Source organism: Salvelinus namaycush, chromosome 41 (genome assembly GCF_016432855.1).
Source record: "Salvelinus namaycush isolate Seneca chromosome 41, SaNama_1.0, whole genome shotgun sequence".
NCBI classification, from domain to species: Eukaryota; Metazoa; Chordata; class Actinopteri; order Salmoniformes; family Salmonidae; genus Salvelinus; species Salvelinus namaycush.
In genome coordinates, this window is record NC_052347.1 from 13,633,731 (window position 1) to 13,651,472 (window position 17,742).

General features: G+C 42.8%; 1 protein-coding gene and 2 non-coding genes across 3 annotated transcripts in view; 1 reads left to right on the top strand and 2 right to left on the bottom strand.

The window, feature by feature from the left end:
* Window positions 1-2,121: 2,121 nt before the first annotated feature.
* Window positions 2,122-2,203, bottom strand: trnas-aga. Its single transcript has one exon. It is a non-coding gene; the product is annotated as a tRNA-Ser (tRNA).
* Window positions 2,204-2,357: 154 nt separating this feature from the next.
* trnas-aga lies at window positions 2,358-2,439 on the top strand. The gene has a single exon. It is a non-coding gene; the product is annotated as a tRNA-Ser (tRNA).
* A 3,521-nt stretch (window positions 2,440-5,960) lies between these two features.
* Window positions 5,961-17,742, bottom strand: part of LOC120033929 (growth factor receptor-bound protein 2) — a 52,154-nt gene continuing 40,372 nt past the window's right edge. The window contains exons 4-6 of the mRNA XM_038980333.1: window positions 7,816-7,938; window positions 6,903-7,071; window positions 5,961-6,572 (exon numbers count right to left, since the gene is read on the bottom strand). Coding sequence (XP_038836261.1) covers window positions 6,387-6,572; window positions 6,903-7,071; window positions 7,816-7,938 — 478 coding nt within the window. The 3' untranslated portion in view covers window positions 5,961-6,386. The remainder of the gene's footprint in view (window positions 6,573-6,902; window positions 7,072-7,815; window positions 7,939-17,742) is intronic.

Sequence of the window (17,742 nt, forward strand, 5' to 3'; positions counted from 1 at the left end):
GAGTCATAGAGGTGAAGTAATTTTTAAAAATGTATTCTGCCAGGGTATGCATTGGTAAATACAAAAGGTCTGATAATGCGTTTTTTTATGTTTAATTTGAAAGGGGTGATGATCAATCTTATCTCCCACCACAATTACTGAAATCACATCATCAGAAGAGGTTATAATCTGTATCGGTCCGTGCTATACGGTATCATTGGGACGTCGCCAAACACCATTGACATTGGTTAGGGTTAAGTAAGGGCTATGGTTAAGGTTAGAGTAATTAATCCTTTGTGATTAAGGTTAAGGTTTAGGGTAGGAATGTCCCAAAGATCCCGGATAGCACTGACCAATCTGTATATCTCATACTGTATATCACAAGATGGCTTGTTGGTGTTGCAATGTATCAAATCATAAACTTATCTCCATCATAACATGACTATGTGTGATAACCTTATCGTAGTAACCAATGATGTACAGTACCAGTCAAAAGTTTGGACACACCTACTCATTCAAGGGCTTTTCTTTATTTTACTATTTTCTACATTGTAGAATATAGTGAAGAAATCAATACTATGAAATAACACATATGGAATCATGTTGTAAGCAAAAAAGTGTTAAACAAATCAGCCACCCTTTACCTTGATGACAGCTTTGCACACGCTTGGCATTCTCTCAACCAGCTACATGAGGTAGTCACCTGGAATGCATTTCAGTTAACAGGTGGGCCTTGTTAAAAGAGAATTTGTGGAATTTCTTTCCTTCTTAATGCGTTTGAGCCAATCAGTTGTGTTGTGACAAGGTAGGGGTGCTATACAGAAGATAGCCCTATTTGGTAAAAGACCAAGTCCAAATAAACAAAGAGAAATTACAGTCCATCATTACTTGAAGACATGAAGGTCAGTCAATGCGGAAAATGTCAAGAACTTTGAAAGTTTCTTCAAACTCAGTCGCAAAAACCATCAAGCGCTATGATGAAACTGGCTCTCATGAGGACTGCCACAGGAAAGGAAGACCCAGAGTTACCTCTGCTGCAGAGGATAAGTTCATTTGAGTTACCAGCCTCAGAAATTACAGCTCAAATAAATGCTTCACAGAGTTCAAGTAACAGACACATCTCAGCATCAACTGGCCTTCATTGTCGAATTGTTGCAAAGACAGCACTACTTAAGGACACCAATAATAATAAGAAACTTGCTTGGACAAAGAAACACAAGCATTGGACATTAGACTGGTGGAAACCTGTCCTTTGGTCCGATCAGTCCAAATTTGAGATTTTTGGTTCCAACCGCCGTGTCTTTGTGAGATTCAGAATATGTGAATGGATGATCTCCGCATGTGTAGTTCCCACTGTGAAGCATTGAGGAAGGGGTATGATGGTGTTGGGGTGCTTTGCTGATGATACTGTCTGTGATTTATTTAGCATTCAAGGCACACTTAACCAGCATGTCTACCACAGCATTCTGCAGCGATACGCCATCCCATCTGGTTTGCGCTTAGTGGGACTATCATTTGTTTTTCAACAGGACAATGACCCAAAACACACCTCCAGGCTGTGTCAGGGCTATTTGACCAAGAGTGAGAGTGCTGCATCAGATGACCTGGCCTCCACTATATCCCGACCTCAACCCAATTGAGATGGTTTGGGATGAGTTGGACTGCAGAGACAAGGAAAAGCAGCCAACAAGTGCTCAGCATATGTGGGAACTTCAAGATTGTTGGAAAAGCATTCCTCAAGAAGCTGGTTGAGAGAACGCCAAGAGTGTGCAAAGCTGTCATCAAGGAGGCAAAGGGTGGCTATTTTGAAGAATCTCAAATAAGAAATATATTTAGATTTGTTGAACAAATTTTTGGGTTATTACATGTTTACATGTGTGTTATTTCATAGTTTTGATGTGTTCACTATTATTCTACAATGTAGAAAATAGTAAAAAAATTAAGAAAAATCCTTGAATTAGTAGGTGTGTCCACTTTTGACTGGTACTCTATATAACAATATAGATCATAACACCATGTATATACATCATTGATTGTAACGTTACTGTATGTATGTGTTACAATGTCTCCAAAAGTGGACATTTCCTCATCGTCACGTTCAGGCTGATGTTGCTTTTAGCAGCAACCTACAAAAAAACTGTTCGTTGTCGGCAGGATTCGAACCTGCGCGGGAAGATCCCAATGGATTTCTAGTCCATCGCCTTAACCACTCGGCCACGACAACATCATACCACTTTATTAAAAACATTACTATCAAATAAATTACATTACGATACAAATTATTAAGCGGAAACTACATTTCATTGTAACACTTTCAACAAGAACTTGTTACGCGTTGTTATATAGATTACAAACATTTTTTAAAGCTTTATTATGAAGTTGTCGTGGCCGAGTGGTTAAGGCGATGGACTAGAAATCCATTGGGATCTTCCCGCGCAGGTTCGAATCCTGCCGACAACGGGCAATTTTTTTGTAGGTTGCTGCTAAAAGCCAATACAGTACACTGTCCAGTCTTGTGGTCTGGTCATAATTGGAGTACAAATGCAGTTCGTTCATACAGGAAAAGGCAGCATTTACAAATTAATCTCGAATGATTCTCGCAACGGACATATAAGGACGCAAAAACTACACCTCATTATCGTAGTGATGTACTTTTACAAAATGTATTTTAACGTTATTTTTTAAAAGAAGCTTTGAAAACATTGACATATGCATACTTTTATATCTAATAAATTGAAAACGGGGAAAATATTAACATTATTATAGCGCTATGCAGTGGTCGAACCGAATGGTGGCATGAGGAAAACAAATTAATTTCAGATGATGATAGCTGCCAGGAGGTGGCGATAATGCACTATGTATACCAGAATAAACATGTCTGTTTTAAGGCAGGGATTGCAGTCATACAAGGATGATCATCTTTACCACAGACCTTTTAATTGCGTCTGTATTTGATGTAATGTAGTGGGTACAACAGATTAGTTTTCCTATTGGCAACTATGTGTACCCATTAAAGGCATTGTAGAACAAACATGTTTTGGCATGGTTGATCTGACAGTCTGGGTTGTAGTGAGACATTTTGACAGTGTCATGGTGGTAGTGTAAAAGTACACCATTGAGATATCTCAGTCTGATAAGTAACGGGGTGACTGGAGTACAAAGAATCCAATGCTTGCATTTCACAGACTATTTGCATGAGGTTCAGTAAGCGGGTGAACATCAGTGGTGTCTTTATTCCTATTTGAATATGATGACAGCATAAAGAATAGCAGTGGGAAGATCTAGAAGGTTTTGCCTTCGAATACTACCTTCCAATAGTGGATCATGAACTGGTGTGGCCCAGGGTGAGTGATAGGATGCCTCCCACATGGGTGTTTAACTTACTCACTACCTTTTGACTTTTAATCCAAGAGACGACAGTAATGTGAATCTATTGTCTTGATCCTCTGAACAGGAGTCAGGGATGTTGGAAAATGTTTGGTGCCCAGGGCCCTCAGGTTTAATTTAATCTCCATACTACAATTGAGGCTTGTGTAGTGTATTACTGCTGTAGTTTAACCTGAGCATCCAATCAGTCCCTCCACCTGCCAAACCCCTACATTGAACACAGTAAAAAAGATGCTCCAGTGGTGTCAAAAACATAGGCCCAACACGTATTTCCACAAATGAAATAGGCCCCAGGAAGTATGACATGGGAAGTTCAGTGTTATTTCACTGTGTGTGTCAATGTCTCTAGATGTCTGAAGGAGAATACAAATATGTATTTCTCTGCACACACACCCACACCTCCGAATGGATAAACTGACGCGCACACACACACACCACGCTAAGCAGAGAGATAAACTGTACGTTGCATCTTTGCAAACAATTAATAATTTATGTAAACACAATCATGCAATAACACGCAGTGAATTGCATCAAGATCTATAAAAAATGTGTTTCCATGGTTTCAAAGCCAGCAAGTCCCTTAGTGGAAAATTTGACAGACAATTGATAATTTAATTGATCCTCAAATGGTGGGAGATAGGGACCCTGGGAAATTGTCTGACACATTTTTGGAGAAGACAGGTTTTGGTAAATGCTTGTGAAGTTCCCTGGCTATCCGGGACGTCATCAAATATGGCTGTTTATATTTATGCTGCTCACTTACATGTCTCTAGACTCCAGACCTGATGAGACTTCTTACAGTACATGACATCCTCAGACTACAATGAATTCCATGGACTGAGGATGGACTACAATGAATTCCATGGACTGAGCACTTAATGTTCCCAGTCCGCTGTTTTGTTAAAGAGTCCGTCAGTGGAAAGGCTGCCTGCATGTGACGCAACATAGTCAGAAAGTGGCCAGATTGGTTGGACGTGTTTAAGGGCTAAAAATAACAGAACACAAAAGCAGACAGTCCAACAGAACAAGGGTAATGCAATGTGTACATTTTCACCGGGCAGCAACCCCTAGTACCGAAGGCTGTGCTTAAAGACGCCAAGCCATCAGCTTCCTCTTCAAATGAAGCTTGTTCATTGCACCCAGAGGGACAGGAACTTGGCATTGGACACGTAGGGGAGCCTGATGTGTCAATATAGGTATTTATTTGTGATTCATGGCTGAACACTGCATGTCCCAGCCCCTACAGGTTGTCAGATGCAAAGCCAGGTAATGGGCTATTCATTTCTATACATTTTTAGACAGATGAATTTAGCCATCAAAAGGTTTGTTGAATCACAAGATAAAAAAATAACTGTATGTGACTATCTATGGACCACACCACATGGTATCTCTTTGTTTATTTGTAGAATTGCATTTTTATTTAAAAATTAAATTAAATTAAAAAAAAAAAAAAAAGAGGCAAAAAAAACAGTATCAATAGGGAAGAGAAGGCAAGATACACTTAAATAAGAAAAGTTCCATAAAAGAAGGGCACAATGAGGGAGGGAGATGTGGGGTTGATGGGACAGGTTGGATTATGTACATGGTTTCTCACTGCAGGATTGACGGGCCCCACAAAGGGGCTCAAAGCAGCAGGTCGGAGACACTGAAACACCAGAGAGAAAGGCACTATCCAGAGAGAACAAAGAAACTAAACACACACAGAAAAAAACACACCAGACCAGAAATCAAATGCTTAACATAAAAAGTGCTTGACACACCACAGACAGAGAAAAACAACATTGGTCAAGCTGATCTCTCAACTTTTAGCATAAAAGACACAATTTTCTCAAAACTGTTTATCACGCCATCATGTGATTATCCAACTCACCTACTTGTCATGTGTGAGTCTAACAAGGAGGGGATTGTTAATGTATGCGCGTGTGTGTTTGATGCATATTTTTCATACATCTCTCTATATAATCTTATATTGACACCATTACTAATTCAGCACTTCTCAGAAATCCCTTGCAGTTGTGTAGTTCAGTTCTCCGACCTTGCTTCCCTCATGTCAATGTCTATGGACTCAGTCAGCTACATTCACGGCCCAAGAGTAAAATGGCTGCAATAAATACATTGGCTTCAAAAGGTGGCTGGCCTTTTACAGGGTATCATAATACAACAGCTCATGCAGCATACATGGCTCTAACTCGCTGCCCGGCGTTAGCTTCCTGACACGATTGGTTTTGTTAGAAATAACAGATTATTCTCTCATTTATTAGACAAGGAAATTATTTCATGTTTTAAATATCATGCCATTTTAACTGGGAGCCCTCAAATAATCCAGGAAAAATTATACTGATAATTCAGTTTATCCCAGAGCTACTATTCCAGACTAACATTTTTTAACATAATTTACAAATGGAAAAAAACAATACAATTTGTGATGACTGGTAAAACACATACAAATATATATTCTTAAAAAATGGATTCTCTCTATACTGTAGGTGATTTATTTATACAGCCCTGGGCTGATGTACAATGCTCACATGCCAATGATCTTGGACTTGGTAACTTTCTGCAGAAAACATCTGTATTTTTTCAATCATTTAAAAAAATATTTGTACATGTGTTTTTATTTAAAACAGCGTTAGGATTTATTGGTATTTCATTTAGGTGATTAAAACATGCAGCAAAAAAGGAAAAGAAACGCAGAATGTGAAGAAGTAGAGGACAGAAGCAGCTGTGGGAGTCTAGGTATAGAATCATTCTCATTATCTTCACTTTTGGTGCACTATGCTTAGTTTCTCTGTGTTTTTTCCTCAATGACAGTTCAGTTCTGACTGAAGCGTTCACTATAGAGGCGAACATTCTCAGTGTTAAAAGTTGGCTTTGCTCAGCTGCCACCGACAAGGTGATGCAGTCCACAGAACTAATCCTCTATTTTTCATTCCTTGTTGCCTTCTCCCTCTCTGTTCCTGATATCTTCTTGATGGGTTGACGGGGGGGTATGGGGTGGTTGTTGATGTTTGTGTGTTTGTTTACATGTTCCGGTTGACTGGTGTGACGTAGTTGCGGGGGAACATGCCCGTCAGCCCGTGGCATCCTCCCTTCCACCAGTTAGGGTCAGAGTTGTCCAGGACCTGGATGAAGTCTCCGCGTCGGAAGCCCAGCTCGCCATCCTCCTGGGGGTCAAAGTCAAAGAGCGCCTGTACATATGTGGGATTCTGTGGGCCGGGAGAGAGAAAGAGAGCAAAACAAATCCATGAGTCCCAGACATGTTAACACAGTCTTTCAAAAGGATAAAGCCTCGGTTCTTCCCTGATTGTGTTTTCTGAACCAACCGTGACTCGTTGGTGAACTGAGCCAATGCCATGACATCCAAAGGTTAGGCCAGCAGGATGAGGGATTGAGTCAGCAACTCTGGGGCCAATCGGTCTCCCTCAAAGCTATTATTTTACACTAATAACCTAGTTTGTTGTTGTGACCATTAAGTGTCCTACAAAGCCACACTGGTAAAGAGCCAGAGATGAAGGTTAAGGGGGATGTGTGCTCACCTGGGAGACCTGCTCAATGTCACGCAGGAAGATCTGCTGGTTGCGGGATACAGAGGTGGAGCGGTGGTAGTCCACCAGCTCGTTGAGCGAGTTGAACTTTACCACCCACAGGAAGTACTTTCCTGCCCCATCACGCAGGACTTTGAAGTGCTGAACGTCATTTCCAAACCTGAGGAGACGGGGGACAGAGGAAGAGAACCATGGGTAGCTGGCCAGCAGCAGACAGACAACAGAAAAAGAACTGCTGAAACAGAACAGAGAAAAGAGATCCCAACGGCCAAAGGAAATACATGTGGACATGTTCTCTTAGCAACACATTAGGAAGACAGACTGTCTCTATAACAGTGTGAACACAGGTCATGACCCCATGGATGGTAACGCTGCAGACAGATATAAAACCAGCCTCTTCCACAGCCATCAGGGGGATTAGTCTCTACTAAGACAAACTCCTTGTTCTGTACTCAGAGGGCAATAGACAGCTGAAGTCACATAGTGATCACTTTAATTATCTTGAATTGTCTATCTAATTTACATAGACAGACACTACAGCAACATGACAGTGAGGGCTGCTGAATTGAGCCTTTTTAAGTAAAGCAGAGTGGAAACAGACTTGGGAAATCAAAGAGTTTGCGTCAGTATTGTGCAAGCTGGAAAGAGAGAGCTGAAATCCTGCTGTAAAATGACTGAGTGAGCTGGAGTTAATGCTCATAGACACCAGGGGGCAGCACAGAACACTGGGTAAAAAAGAAAGCAGCTAGTGCTGTAGTGTATTTAAACACAGGAAGAGAAAGAAGAGAAACATAGCAAATGTTTGTGTCTGTTATCCAATACATTGTACGGTGCGCAGAGCAGTCCCTCGCCCCAACATATGTAGAGCAGGGCTTCTAAACCTTTCGTGTGTGTGTTCATTTACTTGACAGAGAGGGAGAAGTCCCCTGGCGCACTCTCACTCTCTCGGATGAGGAAGGCCCCGTCGTGCCTCTGTTTGTTCAACATCTCCTCTGCCTTGGCACGGGGGATCTTGCCAAAGAACCACCTGGAGGGAGGGACAGCACCACACACACACACACACACACACACACACACACACACACACACACACACACACACACACACACACACACACACACACACACACACACACACACACACACACACACACACACACACACACACACAGGGTCAGGGGAGAGAACACAGCCGGCCCAGCATGAGGCAAACAGACATCTGCTCCCTCACAATCAGGGACGACACATGGTCATCTCCCACTGTTACAGTCCTAAGAGATTATACAGTATTTCAGATAAAGCCTCTGCCCCAGTCAACCGATTAATACTGCAGGTAGGAGAACCAGAACCGTGGGCGTTGTGTACAGTGAGGGCACAGGAGTTGAGGAGTGGGGATTGCATGCTGTGCTGTTGAAGCAGAGCCTGTCTCACTCCCAGCAAGGTCTGTGATAGCAGCCCTGGCTGGGCCAATGGCAGCTGTAGCAGCAGGGGGCAAAGAGAGAGCGAGAGAGAGAAAGCGCTCTCTCCGGTTAATTATTAACCAGAGCAGCCAGAGAGATGACATCTTGGCTCCTTTGCATGAAAGTGAAAATCAATAATAAAATTACCAAGGCTTCTTTGCATTTGTGCCCTCTATCGGCCGGCCCCCGCCTACAGCTCCCTGTCTGATAAAGGTGCCGGCAGAGCAATTAAAGCAGGCACGGAAAGAGCAGCCAGGCCATGTGGAGCCAGACTGGTTGCGTCTCTCTCTCTCACACACACACACACACACACACACACACACACACACACACACACACACACACACACACACAGATATAAATGCCACTATGGAAAAGCAATCTAAAGCTATTTTGACTCACTATAGCAGGCTCCCAAATGTGTTATTACTTACACCACTTCTACTATAAGGATGGTCCAAAAGTTCCATATTTCATGGTCTGGTCTGTGAATACATACCGGGAGATGAAATGCAGGCACATTAACATCTAGCGTTGGCTGAAGCTACTGTATTGCATGTGGATAGTTGCCATAGGGCCAAAACAAAAGTGAACAAATTATTTATTCAAAATTGAAAGTAAAAAAAGATATAGTTGCAAAAGCGTATATCTAAACAATTCAAAATGTTCTGTGGCCACTTTTTATTTTAAATTTGTATCCAATTTAATGAAACATTTCATGCATTAGTGCCTTGAGTTTGTCCTCTGGTGTGACATAAGTAATACTAATATGACGGTTTAATGATTCTCAAATAGACAAGAAAATAATTTTTACTAATTATCAGTTACTTAGTTTTTAAATCAGTAATCAGAGTTGAAAAACACATTTACTTGTATAATGATGATAACCAAGTGTCTCCCCGTTACATTTTGAGTAAAATTGTAATTTGACAAAAACCTAGATAAAAAGCAATTACTTTACTTGTGTACTATGATAATGTTAGCTGCTTCAACAATTATTTTACATTTTGTTCAAGAAAATCAATTTTTTATTGGTGTAACTCTATAGAACATGACGTCCCACCGATGGACAATACACAACAACAATGTTACGGTTAAAAAGTAATTATTGAAACTATGAAGTTTCTGACCGCTCTAAAATGCAACTTCTAAACATCAGTAACGGATCCTCATTAAAGTATTTAAAATGTACTCATAACAATTACAGGACCTCGAAAAAGTCCTGCACTGCTATTTTTCATCACTAGCTCCCCGAGTCGGGAGTGGGTAATTTGTGAGCCTGTTTCCTTCCTTGGATGTGGAAGCCGTTTCTTAGGCTCCGAGCCGGAATCTAACTCTGATTCCACGTTACCCATGATCACCATGGTATGCACAGAAAGTACCATCGGAAATTGATAGGGCACACAATCAAATTAGATGTCAGCGCCACAAAGGGCACGCCACCGATCGAGGTTATAGAGTCACTAAAAGCCTTAGAGTACCTGCATGGATTTTAGGTCTGATAAATACACACATCCCCAACGGTCAGCACTCGTTGGCATGTATTAGCTGTAGAACAGTTATCCAAGTAACGTTGGAGCGATCAAAGGAACTGATTTAAATGAGCCATTGGCAGTTTCACTGTACCGGCTGTGTGTACTAAGCCTGGCATGTCTTAATCTTTGAGAGGAATATGCTACTGGCAGGATCACTCAGGGAGACACCCCACGTGCAGCGATGTGCAGGGGCACAGTTATCCAGTGATGGAGGAGACCCAAACGAACCAGTGGGAGGCCCCTCTCCTACCAACAGCCGAAGCCGTGGGAGCCCGAAGCACCACTTGAGAGGTGTTCTGTTGGAGGGTTTTTGGAGTATATCGCAAAATGGGGTTTGAGAAACACAACGTGTCTCTGACACTGGTGGGTAATAAATTGGAGGCAGGGTTAACAATCTCCAAAGGAGGTGCCTACCCAGGGTGGATCACGTACGCCAATTGGACAGGAGTAATTGGTGGGATAGACAAAGACGGATCAAGGGAATGGATGGTCTAATGCAGAGAGTGATAACCAGTAGTGGGAGCACCACAGCCAGTCCCCAATATCACTAGGGCCATGTTAAAGAACCAGGCTTTCCCAAGCGGCAGAGAGACACAGATGCCGCCGGAGCAATGGTCACCTGCAGTGATTGAAAACCTGGCGTGGTTGCAAAAGGATACTGCACAAATAGGGTAAGTGTACCATCAAAATCTATACTGAACAAAATCAAACGCAACATGTAAAGTGTTGGTCCTACTGAGCTGAAATAAAAGATCCAGGAAATATTCCAAACGCGCAAAAGGTGTATTTCTCTCAAATGTTGTGCACAAATTTGTTTACATCCCTGTTAGTGAGCATTTCTACTTTGCCAAGATAATCCATCCACCTGACAGTTGTGACATAACAAGAAGCTGATTAAACATCATTATCATTACACAGGTGCACCTTGTGCTGGGGGACAATAAATGGCCACTCTAAAATGTGCAGTTTAGTCACACAACAATGCCACAGATGTCTCAAGTTAAGGGAATGTGCAATTGGCAAGCGGACTGCAGGAATGTACAACAGAGCTGTTGCCAGAGAATTTAATGTTATTTTCTCTACCATAATCCCCCCCCCCCCCCCCCCAAAGTCATTTTAGAGAATTTGTCAGTACGGTGGGGTGTTCAGTAGGAGTTTAGACATTTGTAACATTTACTGCTCAAATTTTTAAATTTATTTTAATATAAAATGAAAGACCTCACAAACAAAGTTTGATAACTTTACTTACATGTTTTAAGAAGACAAAAATATTTGATAGAATGTGTGAAAAGTTCCGACTAAGCTTAATGGGTACAGAGTTTACAGAGGGTACCCTTTAAGCCCATGGTTGTTCCAAATAAGCCCACCTCTTAAATAATCAATTTTATTTAGATTAATATAATCTCCCCCAAATTTATAAAAATAAACTGATCATTATTATTCATCATGAAAGTAGCACTCATAACAGGGGGGGGATGTCATATCCACAGAGATCAATGGACTTAGTTTTTTGTTCTTGCCGACCAGTACACACCCGATTCAACTAATCATAGACTTCAATCAAGACATGATTAGTTGAATCATGTATGTTATTGCTTGGTTAGAACACAAACCTGAACCCACACTGGCCCTCTGTGGATAAGAAGCCATGCAACAAAGACCATAACACACACAACTTTCAATGGATTATCTGAAAGATGATTCACATTTGATGTACTGAAAAACAAATTTCAGTACAAGATACAAATCCTATATATCCCACCTCCCGCAGCAACAGTGACTGGCAGCAGAGCTGTGCGCACTGAGTGAAGCGCTGAAGCCACTGTGCACAGACATAAAATCGGTCTAATTTACTTGAAAGTCTACAAAGTGAGACTTTGTCCTCATCTTTCTTGGCTATTTACATTTTTTTCGACGTTAGTTTGAGTCTGCTGCTTCAACTGATAGTAAACAGGCACTCTAATCAAATCCCAAATCTCTCACAGACACACATGACAAGACTTGAGTAGCCACGTTACCACGGTAACCTACCGCCCTAAACCTATTTAATCCCATTAGTCACAATAGTGACCGCAAAAAAACTTTCAGTTATAAGGCTCAGACAATTTTACGTAATGATGTATCAATACATTTCCATCAAATATTGAAATAATAAAGGGTCTCAACGAAAGATGTGTAGTGTCACATGTTTCGTGTAAATTGTCACATGACCAGAGCTGTTTACTTCCTGGTTGCACCATAAGAAGACGATGGCTGCATCAAAGCTCCCAAACAAAAGGTTAGTAAAGTATGTTAACATTAAGATAGGACAAAGATTTTTAATACACATAATCTTTAAAGGTTATATCCAAGATGGCATAGCAGTCAGACGTCCTTTGTCCTCGTCTTGTCCCGTGTATATATACATTTACATCTTTCTTCGCATATCTTTTATATATTTTCTTTTCCAAAAACTCAACTTCAAAACACTCTCCTGCAACCCACCTCACCAATTTAAAAAAGAAGAAGTATTATTTACCTCAAATCTGAAATCCACAATAGAAGCTAGCCAGTTTACTGGCTAACGTTAGTATTCAGCTAACCACGGTTTGTGGTCATCAGCTATCTAGCTCGAAAAGCTATCGCCAGTTTTGTACAACACGACTCAGACCAGAACATACCGGACCGGATCTATTTTTCTCCCCATATCCCCGGATTTCAACCGCAGGCTCTGGACATTTACACCTGGATCTCGCAGCTAGCTAGCTGCTATCCGTGTGACTATTGGCTTACGTCGATCCCGGAGCAAACATCAATTATTCCGGAGCTAGCCAGCTGAAGAGTTCCATCAGCCACTCCTGGGCTACAATCACCTATCCGGACCCGTTTTACTGCCGATGCAGAGCCCCACCGGGCCTTCACGACTGAACTACCGACGTTATCTGCCCGAGGGAGTTATCCAACTGGCCCCTCTGTCGCGACATTACCTGAACGCCCATCTGCGGCCCGCTAATCGTTAGCTGTCTTATCGGCTGCTATCTGAATAGGTCTATCGGACAATTTTTCTTGGGTCACTATAAATATATCTATTTTGCCAATTGGATTGATCCCCTCTACCACACGGAACCCCACTAATCTACCGTCGGAAACGCACGAGGTGGCTAAAAACAGACCTCCATCCTATGCTAGCTTGCTACCGATGGCCCGGCTAGCTGTCTGAATCGCAGTTACCCCAACCAACCTCACTACTCACTGGACCCTTATGATCACTCGACTAAGCATGCCTCTCCTTAATGTCAATATGCCTTGTCCATTGCTGTTCTGGTTAGTGTTTATTTGCTTATTTCACTGTAGAGCCTCTAGCCCTGCTCACTATACCATATCCAACCTTTCAGTTCCACCACCCACACATGCGATGACATCACCTGGTTTCAATTATATTTCTAGAGACAATATCTCTCTCATCATCACTCAATACCTAGGTTTACCTCCACTCTATTCACATCCTACCATACCTTTGTCTGTACATTATACCTTGAAGCTATTTTATCGCCCCCAGTAACCTTCTTTTACTCTCTGTTCTGGACGTTCTAGATGACCAATTCTCATAGCTTTTAGCCGTACCCTTATCCTACTCCTCCTCTGTTCCTATGGTGATATAGAGGTGAATCCAGGCCCTGTAGTTCCTAGCTCCACACCTATTCCCCAGGCCCTCTCTGACTTCTGTAACCGTAATAGCCTTGGTTCCATGCATGTTAACATTAGAAGCCTCCTCCCTAAGTTTGTTTTATTCACTGCTTTAGCACACTCTGCCAACCCGGATGTTCTAGCCGTGTCTGAATCCTGGCTTAGGAAGACCACTAAAAATTCTGAAATCTCCATTCCTAACTACAACATTTTCAGACAAGATAGAACGGCCAAAGGGGGCGGTGTTGCAATCTACTGCAAAGATAGCCTGCAGAGTTCTGTTCTACAATCCAGGTCTGTACCCAAGCAAATTGAAGTTCTACTTTTAAAAATCCACCTCTCTAAAAACAAGTCTCTCACCGTTGCCGCCTGCTATAGACCACCCTCTGCCCCCAGCTGTGCTCTGGACACCATATGTGAACTGATTGCCCCCGTTCTATCTTCAGAGCTCGTGCTGCTAGGCGACCTAAACTGGAACATGCTTAACACCCCAGCCATCCTACAATCTAAGCTTGATGCCCTCAATCTCACACAAATGTATCAATGAACCTACCAGGTACCACCCCAAAGCCGTAAACACAGGTACCCTCATAGGGCACCCTCATCCTAACCAACTTGCCCTCTAAATACACCTCTGCTGTTTTCAACCAAGATCTCAGCGATCACTGCGTCATTGCATGCATCCGTAATGGGTCAGCGGTCAAACCTCCTCCACTCATCACTGTCAAACGCTCCCTGAAACACTTCAGCGAGCAGGCCTTTCTAATCGACCTGGCCGGGGTATCCTGGAAGGATATTGATCTCATCCCGTCAGTAGAGGATGCCTGGTTATTTATTTTTTTAAATGCCTTCCTCACCATCTTAAATTAGCATGCCCCATTCAAGAAATTTAGAACCAGGAACAGATATAGCCCTTGGTTCTCTCCAGACCTGACTGCTCTTAACCAACACAAAAACATCCTATGGCGTTCTGCATTAGCATCGAACAGCCCCCGTGATATGCAACTTTTCAGGGAAGCTAGAAACCAATATACACAGGCAGTTAGAAAAGCCAAGGCTAGCTTTTTCAAGCAGAAATTTGCTTCCTGCAACAAACTCAAAAAAGTTCTGGGACACTGTAAAGTCCATGGAGAATAAGAACACCTCCTCCCAGCTGCCCATTGCGCTGAGGACAGGGAACACTGTCACCACCGATACATCCACTATAATTGAGAATTTCAATAAGCATTTTTCTACGGCTGGCCATGCTTTCCACCTGGCTACCCCTACCCCGGTTAACAGCACTGCACCCCCCACAGCAACTCGCCCAAGCCTTCCCCATTTCTCCTTCTCCCAAATCCAGTCAGCTGATGTCCCGAAAGAGCTGCAAAATCTGGACCCCTACAAATCAGCCGGGCTAAACAATCTGGACCCTTTCTTTCTAAAATTATCTGCCGAAATTGTTGCAACCCCTATTACTAGCCTGTTCAACCTCTCTTTCGTGTCGTCTGAGATTCCCAAAGATTGGAAAGCAGCTGCGGTCATCCCCCTCTTCAAAGGGGGGGACACTTTTGACCCAAACTGCTACCGACCTATATCTATCCTACCCTGCCTTTCTAAGGTCTTCGAAAGCCAAGTCAACAAACAGATTACCGTCCATTTCGAATCCCACCATACCTTCTCCGCTATGCAATCTGGTTTCAGAGCTGGTCATGGGTGCACCTCAGCCACGCTCAAGGTCCTAAACGATATCCTAACCGCCATCGATAAGAAACAATACTGTGCAGGCGTATTCATTGACCTGGCCAAGGCTTTCGACTCCGTCAATCACAACATCCTCATCGGCAGACTCGATAGCCTTGGTTTCTCAAATGACTGCCTTACCTGATTCACCAACTACTTCTCTGATAGAGCTCAGTGTGTCAAATCGGAGGGCCTGTTGTCCCGGGCCACTGGCAGTCTCTATGGGGGTGCCACAGGGTTCAATTCTTGGACCGACTCTCTTCTCTGTATACATCAATGATGTCGCTCTTGCTGCTGGTGAGTCTCTGATCCACCTCTACGCAGAAGACACCATTCTGTATACTTCTGGCCCTTCTTTGGACACTGTGTTAACAACCCTCCAGACGAGCTTCAATGCCATACAACTCTCCTTCCGTGGACTCCAATTGCTGTTAAATACAAGTAAAACTAAATGCATGCTCTTCAACCGATTGCTGCCTGCACGTCCAACATCACTACTCTGGACGGTTCTGGCTTAGAATATGTGGACAACTACAAATACCTAGGTGTCTGGTTAGACTGTAAACTCTCTTTCCAGACTCACATCAAACATCTCCAATCCAAAGTTAAATCTAGAATTGGCTTCCTATTTCGCAACAAAGCATCCTTCACTCATGCTGGCAAACATACCCTTGTAAAACTGACCATCCTACCGATCCTCGACTTCGGCGATGTCATTTACAAAATAGCCTCCAATACCCTACTCAATAAATTGGATGCAGTCTATCACAGTGCCATCCGTTTTGTTACCAAAGCCCCATATACTACCCACCACTGCGACCTGTACGCTCTCGTTGGCTGGCCCTCGCTTCATACTCGTCGCCAAACCCACTGGCTCTAGGTCATCTACAAGACCCTGCTAGGTAAAGTCCCCCCTTATCTCAGCTCTCTGGTTACCATAGCAGCACCCACCCCAGCAGGTATATCTCACTGGTCACCCCCAAAGCCAATTCTTCCTTTGGCCGCCTCTCCTTCCAGTTCTCTGCTGGCAATGACTGGAATGAACTACAAAAATCTCTGAAACTGGAAACACTTATCTCCCTCACTAGCTTTAAGCACCAGCTGTCAGAGCAGCTCACAGATTACTGCACCTGTACATAGCCCATCTATAATTTAGCCCAAACAACTACCTCCCCCTACTGTATTTATTTATTTTGCACCCCATTATTTCTATCTCTACTTTGCACATTCTTACACTGCAAATCTACCATTCCAGTGTTTTACTTGCTATATTGTATTTACTTCGCCACCATGGCCTTTTTTTTGCCTTTACCTCCCTTATCTCACCTCATTTGCTCACATTGTATATAGACTTATTTTTCTACTGTATTATTGACTATGTTTGTTTTACTCCATGTGTAACTCTGTGTTGTTGTATGTGTCGAACTGCTTTGCTTTATCTTGGCCAGGTCGCAATTGTAAATGAGAACTTGTTCTCAACTTGCCTACCTAGTTAAATAAAGGTGAAATAAAATAAAAAAGGTGTCTAGTATTGATATATGCATTTGCAATTACTTAACTTTGTTCAGTGTGGTCATAGAATGAGTAAACATGTTGACGGCAACAATAGTGACCGGCGGGATAACACAGTGCATCCAGGTATACACATACTGATACACATACATAGTTCTTGTTCTAACTTTCTACTCTGTTCTTTCTGTTAGTTTCACTTTGAGTCAAGTTCTGGATATGTTGGATCTAGGTGACTGCCCAGACAAGGCGTGCAACGTTGCAGTTATCCCTCAGTGATTGTGATAGCGATGGGTCAGATATGGACTATGAGGGGGAGACAGGCCATTTGCCAGCCAGGCTGTTGAATGTATATGCAAACAGATCATGACAGGAACAACATTATCAGTGATGATGACCTACCCCTCACCACGCCACACTCTCCTCCCTGAGACTGGGTTGGGTCATAGACCCAGTGTCGTTCTTGGTGTTGCAGAGCAATCTCAGGTGCCTCAAGGTTGCAAGTTCCTTCATGACAACCTCTTCACTTCGCTTGCACTCCTCGATGAAATTACAAAAAGAGGATACGGGAGTTCTGGAACGATAAGGCAAAATTGTCTGATGTCCCATTCAAGCCAAAGAAGGACTTCATGAAGTTACCCCGGGGTCCGGTTGCTGGTCCAGTTGCTGGTCCGTTAGAAAGACAATAACATTGTCACAGTGGCAACAAACATGGAGGAGAAATACAGTGAGACCTCTGTCAAGAGATGGAACAAGGAGCGATGTGCCTTTTCACAAAGTCCCACAACCAAAATGCATCAACCGATACAATGAGCACATGGGTGGTGTTGAACTTCACAACCTACAGGTTTCAAGATACCATATCTCCATCAGGTCTAAGAAGTGGTGGTGGCCCATCTTTGCATGGTCTCCCAACAGTGCACTCGTAAACAGCCATTTA